The sequence below is a fragment of the Ursus maritimus genome, unplaced genomic scaffold (genome assembly GCF_017311325.1).
Source record: "Ursus maritimus isolate PB19 unplaced genomic scaffold, ASM1731132v1 scaffold_7, whole genome shotgun sequence".
Lineage (NCBI taxonomy): Eukaryota > Metazoa > Chordata > Mammalia > Carnivora > Ursidae > Ursus > Ursus maritimus.
This window is the reverse complement of record NW_024426885.1, coordinates 71,840,335-71,862,371: the sequence shown is the minus strand read 5'-3', so window position 1 is coordinate 71,862,371 and position 22,037 is coordinate 71,840,335. Positions and strand designations below refer to the sequence as shown.

At 43.4% G+C, this 22,037-nt stretch overlaps 2 protein-coding genes across 2 annotated transcripts in view; one reads left to right on the top strand and one right to left on the bottom strand.

The window, feature by feature from the left end:
• LOC121101187 overlaps positions 1 to 17,522 on the bottom strand; it is a 56,969-nt gene extending 39,447 nt beyond the window's left edge. Inside the window, exons 1-2 of the mRNA XM_040623789.1 lie at positions 17,413 to 17,522; positions 16,887 to 17,282 (exon numbers count right to left, since the gene is read on the bottom strand). Of these exons, the coding sequence (XP_040479723.1) occupies positions 16,887 to 17,282; positions 17,413 to 17,522 (506 nt within the window). The remainder of the gene's footprint in view (positions 1 to 16,886; positions 17,283 to 17,412) is intronic.
• Positions 16,898 to 22,037, top strand: part of LYST (lysosomal trafficking regulator) — a 187,660-nt gene continuing 182,520 nt past the window's right edge. Inside the window, exon 1 of the mRNA XM_040624366.1 lies at positions 16,898 to 17,007. The gene's annotated coding sequence lies outside the window, so the exon portion shown is untranslated. The remainder of the gene's footprint in view (positions 17,008 to 22,037) is intronic.

Below are 22,037 nucleotides of genomic sequence, written 5' to 3'. Positions count from 1 at the left end.
GCAGGATTCCTCAGAAGGGAGTTTAATTGAGTGGTTCAGTCCTCTCTGTAAAGTTGTGTGTGACACGCCACCCCAGCAGGGCAGTAATCCCTATGTCTCTCCATCCAGATGGTCTCTCAGCCCTTTCAAATGGCATGAACATATGTTGAAGGCTGGTGAGGGATAATAACTTGAGGCTTTCTCTACACTCCACCCCTCCTGATAACTTAAGACGTAGTCTTAATGTGCCATTCTGTCTCATCTCTAATAATAATAGCAGATAACCTATAAATAGGTAACTATTCAATGAGTTTTGTGTTTTCCTGTTGATATTTTTTAAAGAATACATTAACTTTTTAGGGATAAATGGCTTATTCCTCCTTGAATCTAATGCCAATTAATTTAATGCCAATTTAATACCATTTATCTTTATCAGATAAAAGATGAAAACATATTTTGGGGGGGTCTGACCTATTATATCCATCCTATTTCTCTTTTTGTATTGGTTACCAGGAATCTGGGCCAAACTCAGAGTCCAACTATAATAATCAGCTAGTGTCAATTAACTGGTTATATTACCCATTTACAGAGCCTCTATTGTATTAATCTTAAAATGCCCTATATTTTATTATGTTTATGTTTCAGATCTATCCCATGACAAGATAGGGACACCTGGGTGGCTCAGTCAGTTAAGTGTCTGACTTCGGCTCAGGTCGTGATCTCAGGGTCCAGGGATCCAGCCCCGCGTTGAGCCCCTTGATGGGTTCTGCGCTCAGTGGGGAGTCTGCTTGAGGATTCCCTCTCTCTCTCTTTCTCTCTCCTTCTGCCACTTCTCCCACTTGTGCTCTCCCTGTCACTCTCTCAAATAAATTCTAAAAAAAAACAAAACAAAACAGTAGGCAGGATACAAATTCTAAATAAATGAAATTAATGCCACACCTTTGAAAGTTAACTCTTTCATACTCCCTGCGTCCCACTTAGTGTAGTATTAGTACTAGAATAATAGAACTGCACAGACTTTTCGAGTTAGAAGCATCTTAGGGTAAATCTAACTTCCTGTTTTTGACTTAACTGACCTGTTTATCTGACAAAATCAGGACCTCTAAGAGAGGATCACTGCTACTGAAAATGTAAATCAGGCATTTTGGACGTTGCATCAACTTTTTCAAGCCATTGATGTCACTCTGTGCAGCAGAAGAATGTTTAACTAAATGGTAGCAACCCGTAAAGTTACTCTGTCTTCCAAACGAATCATTTGCATCCTATTCATTAAAAAAGGTCTCTAAGTTCATAACAGGGCCAAGATATATTTTCAGAATATATTTTCCTCCAGAAAGCTTTCAGGAAGAAGAGATTAATTCAGTTCATCAAGTTGTGGTAGGATTAAATGAGGCAGGGAACATCATGAAAAATGCAAGTCGCAGTTGGAGAGGGATGCCTTTATTTTTTTTTTTTAAGATTTTATTTACTTATTTTGAAAAAAAGAGAGAATGAACAGGGGGAGAGGTAGAGGGAGAGGGAGAAGCTGGCTTCCCGCTAAGCAGGGAGCCCAATGAGAGACTCCATCCCAGGACCCTCTATCCCAGAGACCTGAGCCAAAGGCAAATGCTTAACTGTCTGAGCCACTCAGGGATCCTGGGAATGTCTTTAATGTATCAGAATACTTCGGGCCTTTTTTGTGTGCCACATGTGAAACAAGCCAATAAACTTTTCAAGGTAAAGAAGAATTTTCCTAAAGAGTTTATTTCTATAGCTTTCAGACAGTTTTCCTTTTGGAAAGATAAAGAACTTTCTTTTGGTCCCTTTGACCCCTACATCTCTGTTGGGTGTGTGTCTCTGAGTCATACTAGACCTGATACAAGGATGGCAAATACAGTCATCTACACTCCTGTCACTGAGTGTGGCTGGAGAAGTCACGTGACCCGACGGTAATAGACATCACGGGGCGGAGTCGTGGTCACCATTCATTATCAAGGACCTAACACGCACACCGCACAGAACATCTCAGAATACATTGACAGTTATTTGTTTAGGAACTAATTATAAAGACCCTGCCGGGTGTTTCAGCGCGCAGCCAGGCGTGGAAATTGAGAACCGTAAGTAACGTGGTAATACCTGTTACAAGCATCCACTTTAACAGCCATTGTTCTAGGCTCTGGCATGATGTTATAATATGAATTTCTTTAGCTCTCATCTGTGTCCGGAAAATACTATGATAAGCATCAATGTCCAGGTACAGCAACAACCCTAAGAGTTCTGAGCAAATACATAAAGTACGTAATATTGGCTCATCAAGTATTTACTGCACATCTGCTATGATGTCTATGGATACATATATGTACCACACACACACACACACACACACACACACACACACACACACAGCAGTCTAGTCTGTAGTTAAGAGCACGCTATTGGAAGCGAAACAGGGCTGGGTTCAAGTGCTGGTACCACCATTTGAAAGTGGTATGACATTGAGCAAGCTTCAGGTTCCTTATCTGTAAAATGGGAACAAAATACCTCCCTGGCAGAATTGTTGTGAAGATTAAATACAACAATACTTGTAAAATGCTAGCCCAGGCCCTGGCTTAAATGCTCGATAAAGGGGAGCTATTAATTATTTTTATATGTACCCACACATGGGTTTGGTAATAGAAGTATAAATTCAGAAATCCCTAATAGGCATGGGATTTAAAAGACGACAGCAGTTTTTAATCAAAATGTTATTTCATTTTCTGATTTATTTTTCATCAAAATTTTAAACAAGAAATAACAGCAGCTTTAAAAAGGAGAGAGACAGATGTCAGCACAAAGGAAGGGCGAAAATCCGCACTACCAGCTGGGTGAAAGTTTGCCACCAGGTGGCTGGCGGCAGTGGCTAGGCTCAGGATTCTCATTCTTGTGGTGAGCTTCATTCTCTGGCCTCCAAAGACTGCAGAATTCTCAAACCAAGAGTAATGATGACCCTCTTGGGGACAAACTTAGGCCCTCCCCCTCTGCCAGGAGAATCAGGGCGCTCTGACTCATAGGAGCCACCACGAAATCACTAACTGGAAATCTTGCTGCAGCTCCACTGCAAGGGAATTGGACTTGATTTGCCAGATTCCCCATGTGATCCGAGTGTGGCCACCTGCCAAAGAGCCAGGGGCAGAGAGGGCCACTCGCCTTCCTGGCAACACAGAGATCGCCCAGCTCCATCACCAAATACAAAAGCAGCCTCAGGCAGACAAGAAGCCATTTCCAAGGACGATTTGGCTTGGATGGGAGTAGCTATAGTGCCAGAGTGTTTGGTGCATTGCCTCTTTCGGCAGCTTATCCGTTCTTCTGGGGGGGGGGGGGCTGGGTTCTGAGGTTCTTGTGGTACATGGAGCTATTGCCTTCACCATCTGCTCCCGTATCTTCCTCTGGTGACATCAGACAGTGCCGCAGGGTTTGCCTCTGCCATCTCCCAGGCTGTTTGACTCAACTGTGCATGTTCTTATGATGCCAGGAGAATGATCCTTCCCTAAGTCAGCTGAACGGAAGCCAGAAGTTAACTGCAAACAAGCGACGAAGCTTGCTTCGCAGCATGGAGGAGACCCGTTTCCCTGACACTGACCGAGTGGACTGTTGCTAATTAGCCTGCAGTGGGGCTACCAAAGGGAAGAGGTCCTTGCTCACCCGAAGAAGGGAATCACCATGCAGGTAGGTTAACGCGTTTCTGAGACTTCCCGGTGCCAGCTAAGAGTGTGCACTGCTTTGGGAGCAGGCTGGGGATAGGCTGAGAACTTTAGAACCACTGAGGAGGGTGATTAGCAGACGGGTTCCCGGCAGCGCCCGTGCTCTCAGGAGGTGGTTCTGACGGGCAGCTTGCTCAGAGAGTGGCCGGATAGTGTGCAGAAAGAGGAGAATGGAGATACTCCTCTGGAGTGGGCTGAGCCGAAGACCCTCACTAGATGGACTGCAGCTCTGAATCTTGGATGCCAGGAAACTGACATGGTGTGTCTGGGGCACATCGTGTCTGGGGCACGTTACAAGGACTAGTTTAATAAATGGGTGCAGATGCACTCCCGGGTGCCTGAAACCCAGCAGACCCCGAGTGCACTCATTCTCTCTCTCTCACCCCTTACTGCTAGCCCTGTCTAACCTTCAGCCTCTATTATATTCCTAATCTCTGCCAAGGAAATTTCAAGTCCCTCCCTGTCCCCCTATCATGAAGGCCAGAGACTGGTCTGCGAGGAAGGGGGAGTGAGCACAGAGCTAAGAACTGGAGTGGGGAATTATGAAGGGACAAGTAAGAAATCCCACAGCTGGCGTTGTGGGGGAAGGGGAAGACGGGATGAGATTCGAAGGAATGCTAAGAGGAGCCAGAATGCCCATCCAATAGGGAGGTGGCTGAGGATAGTGTGGAAGACCGGATTTTAGAGATTGCGAGGCAAGAACAAGCTCGACTTAGGATCATGGTTGTGTGGGTCTTGAGCAATTGTTCTGAGCCAGGGGACCTGGAGAGGCTGTGGGTGGGTCGGCCTGGCTGGGGGTATGGATGAAGCCAAGCCTAAAGCCTGGGAGCTATCCTCCACAAGCCTCCTTTCTCCCCATCTCTCAGTGTTTCCCACATGCCCTTGGACTGCCCCTCTCCTCGCACATCCTCTCAGCTGGACTCTCATGATCTTTCCCTTGAGCTAGTGCAATAGTCTAACCGCTGGAGTCCCTGCTTCTAATCTCTTTCCCCTCCAATCCATTCCTCACACAACTGCGAAACTTCTAAAATGCAAGCTTGGTCATGTCTCCAAGCTTCAAGGATTCCAGTGGCTTCCCATTGGCCGCAAAATAAAGCCCAGACATCTTGCAGGGCACGCAGGAGCATTCAGGATCCACCCCCGCACCCCGCCATTGTGGCTTCGGCTGCTGTAACTTACCTGCCAGTACCCAGGTGCCTGCACTGTTTGCTGTTCCTGGAATATGACCTTGCAATTGCCTTACTACTTCCTGACGTTATTCCCTCAGCCCAGAATGCCTTTTTCTTCTGTCCTACCCGCCACACCTCTCCTCATCTTTCAAGACAAAGCCATGTCCTCTGAGAAGACTTCTCCATCCCTCTCCTTCCAGATCAAGGTTAATCGTTCTGTCTCCGTGTGTGTGTGTGTGTGTGTGTGTGTGAGAGAGAGAGAGAGAGAGAAATTATATATAACACAAATCTTTACCATTTTTACCGTTTTAAGGATACAGTTCTGTGGCATTAAGTACATTCACATTGTTGGGCAACCATTACCATGATCCATCTCTGAACTTTTTTGTCATCCGCAACTAAAACTGCCCTCATTTAACATGAACTCTCCATCCCCCCTAGCTCCTGGCAAGCAGAATTCTGCTTTCTGTCTCCAGGAATTTGAGTAAACTAGGTGCCTCCTATAAGTGGAATCATACAATATAGTTCCCTTTGTGACTGGCTTGTTTCACTTAGCATGATGTCCTCGAGGTTCCTGTGGCAGAACTTCCTTTTTAAGACTGAAAGATATGCCATTGTATGGACCTACTACGTTTTGTTTACCCATTCATTCATTTACGGTTGCTTGGGTGGCTCCACCTATTAATTATTGTGAATACTGCTGCTATGAACATCAGTGTTACAGACACCTACTCAAGTCCCTGCTTTCAGTTCTTGGGGTCTATACCTAGAAGTAGAATTGCTGGGTCGTATGATCATCCTAACTCCTATCTTTTTCCCTCAAAGGTAATTGTGCATGGTAACTGTTCACTTTCAATATGGGAATGTAGCCATATATAAATTCCCTTGGAGGAATGCTAGAAATTTAAAGCACAGCAAAGACACTGCAAAGAATATTTGACCCTGCCCTGCAGTGAAGTATGTTTCCCACATAGGGAAGTTGCAAACCCCTTGAAATGTGTAAGTGCTAATAACACTTGAACTCTAAAATTAGACTCTGGCAAGATGCTTCTAAGAAAATCCTTTCAAGAAATCTAGTTAGTAAGTTTTGCAGTTACTACTTGGTTAGGACCTGCTTGGGCGTGTAGAGCCAAGAATCCCGAATTCCAGCCCTACCCCTCCCCTTCAGTGAGTGACTGGTTCTCTAGGCTCTGATTCTACCATCAGTAAAATAACAAATGTTCCTGTACAGTCATGAGAAAAGAGCAATCCGAATGCTCAAAATAAACAAACACACAAACGGAGATCATCCAAATTATCATCGTGACTGGCACCCCAGGGAACATTGGGGCGTTTTTAGCAGGCCAATAGGATTCATAACCATCTCTCAAAGGAAGCTAAATGGGGTTCTTTAAAGGGTGGACCAGAGCAGTGCTTGATCATTCCTATTCAGATTAAAAATATCTTTGAGTAAAAAGCAGAATTCCAGGGGCATTAGAGGAATATCTGAAAAGAAAGTAGCTGGCAGGATTTTAAAATATGACAGTTGAGGAGAGTGGTTTTTGTAAATAAGGAAGAGGCACAGAGAAAGAAAGCCCTGAGCCAAGATGATAAAAAATTCCTTAAAAATACTCTTGGTAAAAATAGATGGTAAGTCCTATGCTTTATGTGTGCATTCCATCTGGGCAGTATTGGCATGAGTTTTTATGAAAATCTGCAGGTAGAATATTCTAGCCTACTCCACATGGTTATTTCTGGCCTACAGTACCACTGTGCCGAAGATGTCTTTATAGTCACCGTTAACGATGTTGGTGCCAAATTACGACAATTTTACTGCATCATAAATCCACAGAGCTTCCTTGCCTTCAAAGAACTGACCAACAGAGTTACTTTCAGGTCTTATAAACGACATTCCTCTCTTGCATGTTTTCTGGACTGCTCCAGAAGACAAGGGAGTATAAGGCAAGACTCCTGAATTTTTTTTTTCCACGTAGGCTGATAAGTTAACATTGAGTGGGATGAATTCTCCCTTCCTCCCTTCCTCCCTCTTCACTCCCTGCAATTGAAGAAGTGGTCAGGAAAAAGATACCTATTTGGAACAATTCTGGGATTCGGGTGATAGAATCAATCACTTGTGTGTGCAAGGCAGAAGGCCCACTGCTGCACATTGAACAGCAGTTATATCAAAGGGGGGGGATGAGACAGCCCTTCTTCTGACAGCAAAGATGCCTTTTCAGTTTTCAGTTTATGCATCTGTATTTCTCTATGCTAGAGAGTTCAGAAAAGGCCTGGAAAATAGAAAGGAATTTAGTGTGAAATAAGGTCCACATTTCGAATTAGAGGGGAAAAGATGCAGGCAATGCATGGTGTTAAGACATTTGGAGGCAAACGTTCTTTCCCTGTTCTCTTTCCCTTTGAATGGTGTCTATCACGCTAATTCTCAAGCATCTGGTTAGGCAGCCACAGAGGGTCCCTTTCAGGGGCACTTGAGGTGAATATTGTTGGTGCTCAACTGTTTCTCACTTCCTTGGCTAACCCAGTCCCCAATGGCCATGGATTCAGCTTATTTTTGAAGACATCTCTTATGTATCTGACTTGAATCTGCCAGATTTCAGGAAACCCCCACGTACCCACCAGTGCATCCTCCCCACCGGTGAATGTCTGAATTCCATTTCTCTTCGTTAAGAATCAGCTATGGTGGGAGGGCTAGCTGTTCCCCTGGTAGCTGCTTCAACGTATGAAGAACTAGATTGCCCAAGTTGGGCGTAGCGGATCACAAGTGCAGGGTTCGAAGCCAGGTTTCCAATCACGAGCGGAGGTACACCTGTCAGTAAATACATGTTGTCTATATCCCAGCCGGAAACTCGTGCTGTGTAGTCGACCTAATTACCGGTCAGCAGCGGAGTTCCAGAAATGACACTACAGGCTGAGTAGGAAACAAATCAGGGGAGGTTATCCTGAGGGGTGGGTGACCCTAAGATGGTGCTTTACATGACATTTCCTGGTCATCTATTATTCTGATTTGGTGACCTCACATTCTTGGTGGATGCTTTTAACGTCTGGAGAAGACACTTGTGCTGTATGAACAGTGATCACAGAAGCGGGGCTATAATCATTCTTTTTATTTCTGGTTGCTGGTGTCTGATTCTTTAGGAGAGTGTGTCTGATGTTGGGGGGAAGGAGGGGAAGATGGAAAGGGGAGTATCTTTCAGAAATTGCAGAATTTGGGAGAATCGGAGTCAAGTGGCTGCTCGCGCACTGGCCACAAAGTCCACCCAGAGGGGTAGAGTCGCATGCCACAGAGTCACTTCCCCCTTGCCCTAGGGAGGCAATACTTTTTGGCGAGAGCATCTACCAGCCGGGAGTTCTTATTTCGCTGAAGGCTGAGCTTCCCTGCTCCTGGGATGTTGCCTTGGGGTTTTGCTGATTCAACTATTCTACACTAACATGTGGGAAGGGACAAGATGGTATATATATTTTTTAATTTATGGATAAAAATCCAAAAGAGTACATTATTAATTGGGCCCAGATATTTTTAGATACTTATTTAAGGTCCTTTGCAGTTCACAATGATGCTTTAATATGCTGTATCTGATAAACTAGTTTCTCAGTTAGAGTCCTAGAATCTAGAAACACGGAGTCTTCGTTTCCTATTTCAGTGATTGATTTTCCAGCATAATGTCTGCAGTTTTTCCCCAATATCACTGTGTGTTTCAGACCACTTCTCTGTGTCAGATGGTATACTTCCAAACAGATTCTGTATTTGATTTTCAATAAGATGGCACGTCCGGGCTGCATCTATTCTGCTAAGTGATGCAGCTTTCTCAGGACTTTGCTCACGGGACAGCTGCATTAAAAACAGAAAAGTTGGCCCCATGTCAAGGGTTTCTAAAATGACTTCTAGGTTCTTGTGGAGCCCTATGTTTCCTTATTGCCCTGATGCCAGCACACGCTGGTCAGAGAGAAGGGTTTGTGCTACAATCTAAGACTCCAGGCAAACATCTGATGAAGTGGCCTCCCGCTGCTGTGGCTAACACACTGCCCCCCCCCCCCCACCTGCCATGGGGCCACTCTCCGCTGTCTGATATGACTACTTGGTTGCATGGATTCTAATGTAGTGCTCCCTGGAACCAGGGACTCTACACAAACAGGCTTTGCCATTTTAAGTCTCAGATGCCTTTCAAATATCTTCAAATCTCAGGGCTTAGAGCTAGATCCAGGATGCTGGTGAGAACAAATTTGGATACCAGACACTGTGCCGTACATACAATCATCCCTTCCCTCTGCAACCTAAGTTTTGTTATTAGAGAAGCCTGTGTGCCCACTTCCCCAGAAGACTCTTCCCTCACTCACGCAGATCTATTCCTGGGGGGTCCCACTGGGACCCCTACGACTCCCACTATCTGAATTCCATAGGTAAACATAGCTTAGGCTCAAGGGGAGTCCACACCGCATTAATACGCAGGTCTGATCCCAAATATATGACGGTTCTGAACCTCTCAGATTAGTTTACATGGTGAATTGGGGAAAATGATTATGTAATTTTTATAAGTTTGATTTCTCTTTGCATAAAACAGTGCTTTACCAACAAATAGGATGCCACGTCAGAATGCACCCAGATAGAAAATATTCTGATATTCCAGGCACGAAAATCAGGATTTAAATAAAATCTCCTAAAGTATAAAAGACACACACACATCCTCTAACAACCATTGACCATGACTGACCATCGGTCATGGAAAATTCTTCCAGCTACTTGTATTCCTCTGTATCATTATCTGCCTCATTTACTCGAAAAATTTATTGAGCAGCCTCTATCTGCTTAAAACGAACACAAAAAGATAAAATAGAGTCCTCACCACACAATAAAGTCAAAGTGTATTTGAGAAGACTAACAATAAGAATGAGGATAGCTATTAGGAGGCAGGGAAATTAAGGAAGACTATCTGAGATTGTGTTCCGGCTTGTCTGTCACACTTACTTGGGATGTACTTTCTCTTTTGGCAGATAAAAGAGAGGAAATGCGTACTTGAATTTAAATCTTAACTTGTAATTACTAAGTGCCTCTTGTACCTTCAGCGTAGCCTTATGGCAGCATAGGACGAAGTCTACCTGAGATAGCAAACCTGTTAGGCGGGACAGGGCTCCTTCTGTCCACATGATATAGCAGCGCCCTGGCTTAGGTAGATTTTTATCCTCTGGTGTCTGGTCCTCATTAAAACAGACTCTTCACCAGCCACTCTGGAGAGTGAGCATGACCTATTATTACAGTTATGATGCATCCCACTAACTGCCACCCAATAGGCCCAAGATATTTATTTGCCCTCCAAGAGTTTAACCTATGTTTTGAGGTTCTGCAACAAGTGATTGAGCAACGGAAGCAATATGGAACGTGGCTTAGATTAAAATGACCAGGGGCGCCTGGGTGGCACAGCGGTTAAGCATCTGCCTTCGGCTCAGGGCGTGATCCCGGAGTCCTGGGATCGAGCCCCACATCAGGCTCCTCCGCTGGGAGCCTGCTTCTTCCTCTCCCACTCCCCCTGCTTGTGTTCCCTCTCTCGCTGGCTGTCTCTCTCTCTGTCAAATAAATAAATAAAATCTTTAAAAAAAAAAGATTAAAATGACCAGGATGGGGACACCTGTGTAGCCGGCTCAGTCAGTTAAGCATCCCACTCTTGATTTCGGCTCAGGTCATGATCTTGGGGTCATGAGATTGAGCCCCTGAGCTGGGCGTGGAGCCTTTTTAAGATTCTCTGACTCTCTCTCTCCTTCCCCCTCTAAGAAAAGTAAAAATAAAAAATAAGATGCCCAGGATGAAATATGGAGCAGTTATCTATCTGGGTACAGTTGGTGCAGAGGGAAAATATTAATCATTGCCCACCTTCCGGCCTGCCCTGCCAACATCACCCTCACCCTCCTTGAAATGTGGCTTTTACTCTTTCAACTTTGGAAAGGGTCTTCCCGCCACCGTGCTCTCCCTCATCAGTTTGTACACATGCTGTTCCCTCTCCTGGAGCGGTGCTTTTTAAACTTTAATGTGCATATAAATCATCTGAGGATCTTGTTGAAATGCCAAGTATGACTCAGGAAGTCTGGGGTTGTGGACTGAGATTCTGGATTTCTCACAAGTTCCCAGGTGATGCTGCCGGTCCGAGGAAGAGCATGGCCCTGGAACACCCTGCCAGGCCTGTCCTGGCCTTGCTGTCAGTGGCTTCTGGACACGTGGATTTTATAAACAGCTACAACAACAACAGCAATAATAACAGCCACCACATCGACAAAAAGAACAGAGCAACAAACCCTTCCAGGGACCAATCAGCTTGCCAACTTTTTATTGCCAATCACTTTGTCAAGATAGGACATTGAACATACACATGGCTGTTGTCATATCCTGAAGGAAGGTTATTTAAATTCTGAAGAAATAGGACGGCCATAGTTTCAGAAGGGGAATTTCTGAATTGAATAAACTTAACTTTGTGAAAGACTGACGATACTCCTATCATTTTTAAGATATGGTTCATCTAGACTGGGGCACTAAAGGTGCATATCCAAAAAAACGGCCTGCCTGAAGCCTGCTGAGTCTTTAAGTCTCAAGTCTAGAGTCAGCTTGTCCAAGAAGGCTTTTCTGATCCCAGACGTGGGTTTGGATGTCCCGCCACCGTGCCCTAGGAATCCCTGTGCATGACGCAATCCTCACCCTCATCACCCTCCACTGTCACTGCGTGTCTTCCTGTCTGGGGTCCCCAGCAGTCCCAGGTCTTTCCTCTACCTTTGTATCCCAAAGCCTCGGACACTGCAAGTACATGGAAAATACCCTGTAGTTGAATCAAGGCCTGAAATAATGGATCCATCCAACAACATTACTGGTGGATTCTATGTCTGGTATTGGGTAGAGTTAGAGACATTTTTTTTGAAGCAGTCCAAAATTGTGGTGTATTTGAAATTACAGAGAAAGTGTACATATTAAGAATCTTTTCATGTAGCAGGTTTTTTTGAGTGGGCAGTGAAACACATATATACCTTCACCTGTTCCTACCTTGAATCTGACCAGCCCTTTCCAATCATTGCTTTGAACTGTCAAGTGATATTCTGCTCTGTGAACTTGCAGATACGTTTTCGTGCTCTTCTAAATGAGATACCATGAGCTTTAAAGGGTTCTTAAGATTTTTTAAATCTGCTATGATCCCCCGGGCTCTTGGCAACGGATACCAGTCATGCATTTCTTATAACATTTCTTAATTTCTTCCCACTTGTTAGCCTGTCTATTGTGTAGGATGGCCTTAGTTTGCTCTCGCAAAATGAACAGCTCATGCAGGTTACAACTCAAAGTTCATCATAAACTCGTTGAGCACAGGAACATATTGGGAATTAAGACAGGCAAATATCAACTGTTAAAATAAGAAATGGCAAGTAAGTCACTTGGGTAAGAATTACACTCAATAATTGAGTCAAATTCCTCCTTTTTCAATGATGGTGACAACTTTATAGCTGTGTGTGTGTGTGTGTGTGTGTGTGTGCATGTGTGTGTGTGCGTGTGTGTCTCCGTGGACGTATACCTCACTTACTAGTGACTATTTCTGGGATGAGATCACAGAAGAGTTTCATTTTCTATATTGTATACCCATCTTAACATTTGCATTTATTACGACAGCAAGTATTTTCCATTCTAAGAAGAAAGACAATTCAGAATTTAAAAAGAAAAAAAAAACTTCTTTGAGAATTAATGACACTGCTGCCCACAAGTGCAGTCTTTCCTACACACGAAAGTAGGGCACTAAGACACACTCAGCCTGAAGGTTCCACAACAAAGAAGAGAGATTTGGGTTGTTTTAACACTTTTAACTGGCTGTAAAAAGCACCTCATAAAGTGTTTTTGATGTTTACAAATCTTGTAACAACAGAAGAGTTTTTAAAGTAAAATATACATACTTTGGGGAATTTAAAAAGTTATCAGTGATTTAGTAGAGAAAATTACATTAAAAATCTTTTTAAAACCTAACCTGATAAGTTTTGCAAAAAGAAGGAGCAAATGTTGTTAAACAGCTTAATGGAGACATTAAGAACTGACTTCTTCCATAGGTTTTAAGGTGCCTAATAAAAAGCACATTTTTAAAAGAGTCATATACATCCTAATAACATAAAGCACTCCAAAACTAAATTTGTATATATATCATTCAAAAAAATATTTTCTTTCTTTCTTTCTTTCTTTGAGAGAGAGAGCAAGTGCATAATAGGAGGGGGAGAGAAGCAGACTCCCCGCTGAGTGCTGATTCCCCACGTGGGGCTCCATCCGACAACCCGGAGATCGCGACCTGAGCCAAAACCAAGAGTTGGATGCTCAACTGACTGAGCCACCTAGGCACCACTGTAATTTTTTAATATAGCAATTGCCCCATCTGTAGTCAAATGTGGAAATCTGTATAATTTCGACCATGTTCCTATTACAAAAATGGAAGCCCTGCATCCTCTCTACCACTTCTTCGAATATCCAGTTTTACTCCAGTGCAGGGCAGTGGGCATTGAAGTTTCAAACTTCATCTAAAATTATGATGAATGCTTGCTATGTGCCAGCTACTGTTCTGGCACTTGGGATACATCATAAACAGAACAAAGGTTGCCGCCTTCATGAACTCTATATGCGGGAGATAATAAAGATGAACATAATAGATGTGTAAGTTATGTAGTACGTCCTTATTAAAATTATTTTGGGGAGTGTATTAGTCTTCCAGCTTTGCCTTAACAAAATACTACAGACTGGGTGACTTAAAACAACAGAGATATATTCTCTCATAGTCTGGAGGCTGGACGTCCAGGATCAAAGTGGCAGCAGGGCTGATATCTGGTGAGATCTCTCTTCCTGATATCTGGTGAGGTTTGCAGATAGCTGCCTTCTTGCTGTGTCCTCATGTGGCCTTTCCTCTGCACATGTGTGGAAAGCTCTGGTGTCTCTTGCCTTCTGATAAGGACACCAGTCCTATTGGATGAGGGCCCCCACCCTTTGCAACCTTATTTAACATTACCTCTTTAAAGGCTCTATTTCCAAACAGAGTCCCATTGTGGCTTTTGACTTTAACATATGCATTTGGGGAAGAGGGGTCAGGAAAAATTCCATCCATAACCTATGGCATTTGTGATATGAGGGACACTCAAGTGTGGGGCCCAGGGCAGAATCTCCTCTTATCAAGGTTAAGGACAATGTTGAGATAGACATTATGGAGAAGGTGACATCTGAGCAAAGATATAGGAGGTTAGAGAGTTATACATGTGGCTATCTGGAGAAAAGACATTTCAGATTGAAGGAACAGCCAGTGCAGAGGCCTGAAGACAGGAAGGTCTCTCGGATGTTTGGTAAACAGTAGGTCTGCAGGGGTGGGAGAGTAGGAAGAGATGAGGTTGCGGGGTTCTGGGTGGTGTAGAGCTCTGTAGGCCCTTATAAGGAATTTGGTATTTACCTGGGTTAAATGGGAGAACCATTACAGGGTTTTTGTTTTTGTTGTAAGATTATTTATTTATTTATTTATTTGTGAGAGAGAGAGAGCGCGCACAAGGAGAGTGAGGGGCAGAGGGAGAAGCAGACTCCCCACTGAGCAGGGAGCCCAATGTGGGTCTTGATCCCGGAAACTGGGATCATGACCTGAGCCAAAGGCAGACACTTAACCCACTGAGCCACCCAGGTGCCCCCATTGCAAGGTTTTGAGTGGAGGTGTGACATGTTCTGATTTATATATCCATGTAGTTGTGAAATTATTATTGTAAGGCATTTTGGTGAATAATTAATAAGAAATGCACATTTACATTTGCCCCTTGAACAACATGGGTTTGAACTGCATAGGTCCACTTATACATGGATTTTTTTCAATAAGTACAATACATTAGTATAAATGTTTTTTCCTTATGATTTTCTCACTAATATTTTCTTTTCTCTAGCTTGCTTGAAGAATACAGTATACAAAATACGTGTTAATTAATTGTTTATGTTATCGGTAAGGCTTTCAGTCAACAGTAGGCTATTAATAGTTGAGTTTTGGAGAAGTCAAAGGTTCTTTGAGCAGGGGTCAGCACCCCTAACCCCTGTGTTGTTCAAGGGCCAACTGTACATTAACTGCATCTTTTAAAATCTTGATTTTTAGAATCTAATTTTAGAGTCACATTAGCTGGAGAACTTCCCACTTACAAAGTTTTCCAAAGTGTGATACATATATAAGTAAGGCTTCCTTCTACATATCTATTCATTTTTTCTTTTTTCTTTCTTCTTTTGAATGTACATGGTTACACATTTCTTGTGTTCATTTGAAATCTTTTGAACTAAGTTTTATCTAATTATGTATACTTAATATCTATGTTCTAAGATACTTTTGAACAAAGTTAATACTGAGGTAGCTTGGTTATATAGATATACAGAGAAAAGAATAGTTAGAAATGACATTACTTTGTGCCTTTTACAAATAAATAATACTCTGAGGGCTAATTGTGTACCATTGTAATACAAAGTCTGTTTCATTCTGTTTGGCTTTAACAAAATCATGATCATCAATTATCTTGCATTCAAGAGAAACAGAAACTGGATTGTTACTTATCATTTCTATGACTTCTTTGTCCAAAAAAAAAAAAAAAAAGATGTTTTTAAGATAGTGGGTAAAAGTTGATGTGAAAATAGGAGTAGGTTCACTCTTAGGTAAAACTGTGAAACAGGTCAAGTTTGTCTTCCTCTTCCTGTTTTAGTTCAGGGCAATTCACCAAAGTATCTCCAGCACCTAGCAGGGTACTTAGCACATAGTAGGTGCTCATTATATATCTTTTTAATGAGTAGTGATTTTCCTAAGACATCGCTTTCACTAATTTGTTAGTGACTTGGGTTGTTGTGCATCCTTGGAGTATTTGCATTCTAACAGATTGCCAGAGGAAGTGGGCAACCTCTGCCCCAAGTTGCTAATGGCTGAACTTCAGGCGTCAGTGGGGAGTATTTTGAAGTGCAGAATCTTCCCCAAGAGCTGCTTCAAATCACATCACTGGTCAACTATTTACTTTGGTTGTCATTGGGTCAGATGAGAATTGCATTTGGTATACAGCCTTAAGACATTACATCCTGAATTATTTCTATTTCTTGATTCCTGTGCAAAAAAGACAGAAGTTGTTGATTCTAACGCCAATTCCTGTCAATTTGTAGGTCATTTGCTTACAGTTTGTATTAATAGGTAGGACTTGAACCCCGTTCAAGATCGTCCCCGGTACCTCTGACATGCCGCACATGGACTGTCACGGAGACTGGGTGGTGACCAGGGGTACCCTCCTAAATGCCAAACTGCTGGTGGCAGCAGCCTATCAGCCATGTGCTGGGCCAGGCACTCAGTGATGCAGCCAAAACATCCTTGTATTAAACCTACGGCTCCCACCTACAGGAGGCACTGCTATTTTAAGGTATATAATGTTGACAGTGCGCACTGTAACAAATGTGTTTGAAGGGAGCTAAATTGAAAAACACACATTCGCGCTGAATTACTTCTACAGTGGCTTCGTTTCTGAAAGAAGCGTACCATTACCTTTGCAAAATGGCTTTTTCCAGGCCCCAGAGGAAGGGTGAGTAGGTTTCCTCGTGGGTAACCCTTCCTCCCTCTTCCAACCCCTTCCCATATTCTTGTACCCCCATCCTCTGGACCCACACAAGGAGGACAGGATGAGCGTCTATGTTGAATGGAGGAAGCGGACGCTGCGCAAGTGCTTGATGCTTTTCAAACGACGGTCGCTTTTCTCTGGGTCTGACATAGCTAGCCTCGCCTCGCACAGACATGGAGAGGACCCGAAGCAATCCTCCCCTGCGCTGGGAGAAACCCCAAGGCCCCCACCCTTGAGGCTCGGCCCGGCCCTTCCGTTCCCCATTGGCTCGGCAGTTCCACGCGTCACGCCTGCGACGCCGACGCTACCCTACCAGCGAGGGGCGGGGCTCGGGGCGCGCGAGGCGGCAAGCGCGCACGCGCAGGCGAACGGGTCTGGGTCCGGACAGGGAAAGGGAGGGGGTGGTGTTCCCGGTTTCCTGGGTTACCTGAGGGGGCGGGGGTTGGGAGTTTGCGGCGGCGGCTGCGGCGGCGGCAGCGGCAGCGACAGCGACGACGACTGGGGATTCTCTCGGTGAGTGGAAGCGCGCGGCGGCAGCCACACAGCAGGTAAAGGCGGCCGCTGGGCTCCGATGACGCTGGCCGAGGGCTTGGGGTCCCGGACACCATCCATGGCCTGGAGAGAAGGCGGTTTGGGGGTGGCGGCCGTCAGCCTGTGCTGGGGGTCGCAGCCACCGGGCTGAGGGCGCGGGGGACTCGGCCCCAAGCCCGTCCGCGGGCGTCCTCTCAGGCTCCGGGTCTCCGAGATGTCTCCCTGCCGCGCCCGGGCAGCCTTTGACAGCAGCTGAGCGGCTGGCGGGAGCTCCTCCCTGCCCCTCTGGACCCTCGCGGCGGCCACCCGTCACCAACTTTATTCCCGGCGCGCGGGGGGGGCGGGGAGAGCGGAGGTCGAGTAGGCTGGCGGCGATTTGCTGCGAGCTTGTTTGTATTTATTGCCCTGTGCGGTGGCACTACCTCCACCCCGACCGGGCCCAGGCTGGCAGGTCGACGAGGGGAGTTGACAGTTTCCGCGCCACCACCCTTGCAGTCGCTGCTTGGGCTCCTGTCCCGCGGTGCTCACCCATCTGTCATCTCCCCCGTGTTCCTTGGTCCGCTGCTTTTCTCATACCTGTGACAGACACCCTTTGCTGGGGCGAGAGACTCCAGAGGATCCTCTGAGACATCTGCCGTCTGTCCCGGGGCATCACTAGAGCCTTGGCTGAGATACCCCTTCGCCTATGGTAGGATTAAATTGTTTGAGAAATAACCCAGGGAGACCCCCGGACCCCACAGGGTGGAGGTCAACGGGTTGTTTAGTAGTGGAGGGGATAGGGTCAGAGGCTTTAAGAACCGCTCCCTAGCCTTGATTCTTATCGGGCTAAACAAAACAAAACATTCCCTATATGCTCAACAGACCATACACACCCAGTGACAGCACTTGGTAGTTGATGAGGTTTGTTTTAAACAGATAGAAAATTTTAAGAGAGGTGCGTCTTGTGTTGCATAGGTTGGTATTGAATACGGACCAATGTTTGCTTGAACACTGAATTCAACTCGCATTTTTCCTAGGGTTTGTTTAACAGATTGATAAGACAAACTGAATTGGGCTTTTCTTCCTGATGATTCTTGGCTGGTCTGATGCTACTTTAAACTTCCACACCCAGAAACCTTATGCTAATAAAGATGTTGACTCTGAGCTTTCATTTTATAGATGTACTTATTAATACGGGGTATCTATCTTAAAGAGCTTTATAAATAGTCAGCCACTTTTTTTCTAATAGCTCTTTGCTATCCTCCATATTGCTACTGCCTAAAGATTGGAGAATTTGGAGAGGAGGAGGAATTAGGAGAAAATGAGTTATTATATAATTTAACTTACATGAAAGCAGTTTGTAAACTATAAAATGATACATAAATTTAGTAAAGATTTATTAAGCATATACTGTGTGCCAGACAGTTTTCTGAACAGATAAATATCCCCTCCTTCATGGAGCTTACGTTCTAATGGGGGGGTCTAAGATAATAAAATATGTGCTATGTCATTTTGTGTAAGGACTATAAAGGAAAAAAGCATGAAAGAGGAAGGATAAGGGGAGAGAGTTGCAATTTTAACTAGAGGTAGCCAGGGAAGACTTCCTGGAGAACATGGCATTTGACCCCAAGACCAGAAGGAAGTGAGTAGGTACTCCATACCCCTCTTGAACCAGAGGGAAAGGCATTTGCAAAAGCTTTGAGCCAGGAGTGTACTGGGCATGTTTGAGGACAGCTCAAAGGCTGATGTGGCTGTGGTGGAGTGAGCAAAGTAAGAGTAGTAGAATGAAGTCAGGTAAGTGGGAATGGGAAATCAGGTTGGGTGAGGCCTTGCAGGCCTTTGTACGGATTTTGTCTAACACTCTGAGTGAGAAGGGGAGTCATCCTTTTGAATACAGAAGAGATATAATCAGACTTTTAAAAGAGTCACCCTGTGGCTGGAATGGAGAAAAGACTGTTTGGGCAAGAGGGAGGATTGAACAGCAGTGGAAGCAGGGATATCAGCTCAGGGACTCTTGCCATAATTCAGGGCAGAAATGATTATAATTTGGACCAAAGTGGAACTGGTGGAGTGGTTGATTTCTGGATGAATTAAGGATAGGCTCAACAGGAGACTTAGAAACACCAAATTTTTTGTCCTAGGTGAGTATAAGGATGAAGTAGACATGTATTGATATGAGTTTTATGAGGGATTGGCTAGAAGACAGTAAAAGGAGACATCTAAGTAGAGATTATTAGCAATAGATTGCAGTGACTTTGTATTGAAGATGTTACATTATCTTGACTTTAACAGGGGTTTAATATTTTCACCCATAAACTGCAAACTTTTTTTCATTCTTACTCATTTTCTTTTTAGTTCTTTTGGACCAACTAAGTCATTTGTTTCATTGAGGGCAGTTTTGTTTTTATTTGCTTGCACTCAGAGCATCTGTTTGTTAGTTTCAGTTGTAGAGAAAGCAATATAATCCAGAATTTCGAGTACCTTTGTAGGTTGTTCCTGTATTTAACATGAACACCTCAAATGATTGATCTTTTCCCAAATTATGTTTAGATGACTGGCTTAAGTTCAAGAATTTTTTTAGCCTCAGAAATCTTGTTATCAAATGTGGCTTCACTTGGCCATTTGTGAAATTACAATGGAGATGACCTGTATTTTTAATACTTTATTAATGAGTCAGTAATATACAGGGATTATCCTAATTCTTTACTTTCATTAAAGATGGCTTGAAATCAATGGGCCATCACATGTTGAATGGAGATCTTTTCCTCAAATTATGCAGTATTTGGAACAATAGAATTTAGCCTGTAAAACTTGTATCAAAAATATATGAGGCTCCTAGAATTCAAGGTCTATCCCTTACATTAAGAACCCAGGTTATAAACTAATATTTTTAAATGGATTTTCAACCTAAATATATTCTCGAAGTATATTTTAAAAAACTGTCAGGTTAATAACTAGTTATAAACTGATCTTGGAGTCAGTGGAAACACTATATTCTCTTGGATCCTACTTTCTTTTGCTACTGCTTCTCACCAGTATTTGTCCTTGTTTCTCTTAATTCTCCTAGCCTTGATTTATGGTAATTGAGAGAGCCCTGATACATTTGGAAACTTTGAATGCTTTTCAAGTCTTATAGTGAGGGGGAGGGGAGAAAAATCTTATTTAATAATATGAAAAAATAATACTTAAAGTGTGATCATCTTAATTAATCAAGAAAGGAATTAAACAATTTTCCAAGGCTAGTCATTGTTCCATTCAAATGTGATTCCTTGAAATTGAAACTCAAAATGGATGAGGAAATAAGAGAACGTCTAGCCACTTTAAATGAGTGGAAGAAATAGATGAATGATAAGGGAGAATGCTGCACATACTTAGAAATGTTTATACAACTGTAGCCACTCATCTTTACAAAGTGAAAAGGATAGAAGATTTTTGCCAGAAACCCGAAGAATCACATATTTTAAATTCAAAAATGGAGGGGGGTGGTAGTGAAGCTTAGAAACTATACATTGAACATCTTGATAGTAAGTGATTCCTAGAAAAATTATAGACCAGATTGCCAAGCAGATGCTTTGTAATTTGTGATTAGAAAGCAAGGCACTGATTAAGACCCAGAATTGTTTTTTTTTAAGAACAAGTCATATTAACCCCTTGCTCGCTTTGGCAAACATGTGATAATATTAAATAATCTTTTTAAGCACCTCACATCTTACAGAGCACGTTCCCATTTATTATTGTGTTTAACCCTCACAACATCCCTGTGAAGTAGTGTCAGGGGAGGAGGCCTCAATGGTAGGAGCTCTGGGAAGACACGAAGGGGACAGATGTGGGAGGTTTTAGAAAGGACTTGGTTAGGTACAGGATAAAAGAAAAGGAGGAATCAAAGTGAGATTTAAGGATTCTAGTTTGTCTGACTGGGTGAATGGTAATGCTGATAATTGATCTTAAATTTGAAAATATAGGTGGAGGAACAGATTTGAAGATATGAAATTCATCAGTTCACATCACTTTGGTGAAAGTAGTTATTTTCCTTTTTTTTCTTTTTTTTCTTTTTTTTCTTTTTTTAATGATTTTTTATTATATTATGTTAGTCACCATACAGTACATCCCCGGTTTCCGATGTAAGGCTCGATGATTCATTAGTTGTGTATAACACCCAGTGCGCCATGCAATACCTGCCCTCCTTACTACCCATCACCGGTCTATCCCATTCCCCCACCCCCCTCCCCTCTGAGGCCCTCAGTTTGTTTCTCATAGTCCATAGTCTCTCATGCTTCATTCCCCCTTCTGATTACCCCCCTTTATTTATCCCTTTCTTCCCCTACTGATCATCCTAGTTCTTATGTTCCATAGATGAGAGAAATCATATGATAGTTGTCTTTCTCTGCTTGACTTATTTCACTTAGCATTATCTCCTCCAGTGCCGTCCATGTTGTAGCAAATGTTGAGAACTCATTCTTTCTGATAGCTGAGTAATATTCCATTGTATATATGGACCACAACTTCTTAATCCAGTCATCTGTTGAAGGGCATCTCGGCTCCTTCCACGATTTAGCTATTGTGGACATTGCTGCTATGAACATTGGGGTGCATATGGCCCTTCTCTTCACTACGTCTGTATCTTTGGGGTAAACACCCAGTAGTGCAATGGCTGGATCATAGGGTAGCTCAATTTTTAACTTTTTAAGGGACCTCCACACTGTTTTCCAGAGTGGCTGTACCAACTTGCATTCCCACCAACAATGTAGGAGGGATCCCCTTTCTCCACATCCTCTCCAACAATTGTTGTTTCTTGCCTTGTCTATTTTTGCCATTCTAACTGGCGTAAGGTGGTATCTCAGTGTGGTTTTGATTTGAATTTCCTTGATGGCTAATGATTTTGAACATTTTTTCATGTGTCTGTTAGCCATTTGTATGTCTTCATTGGAAAAGTGTCTGTTCATATCTTCTGCCCATTTTTTGATTTGTTTATTTGTTTCTCGTGTATTGAGTTTGAGAAGTTCTTTGTAGATCTTGGATACCAGTCCTTTATCTGTAGTGTCATTTGCAAATATATTCTCCCATTCCG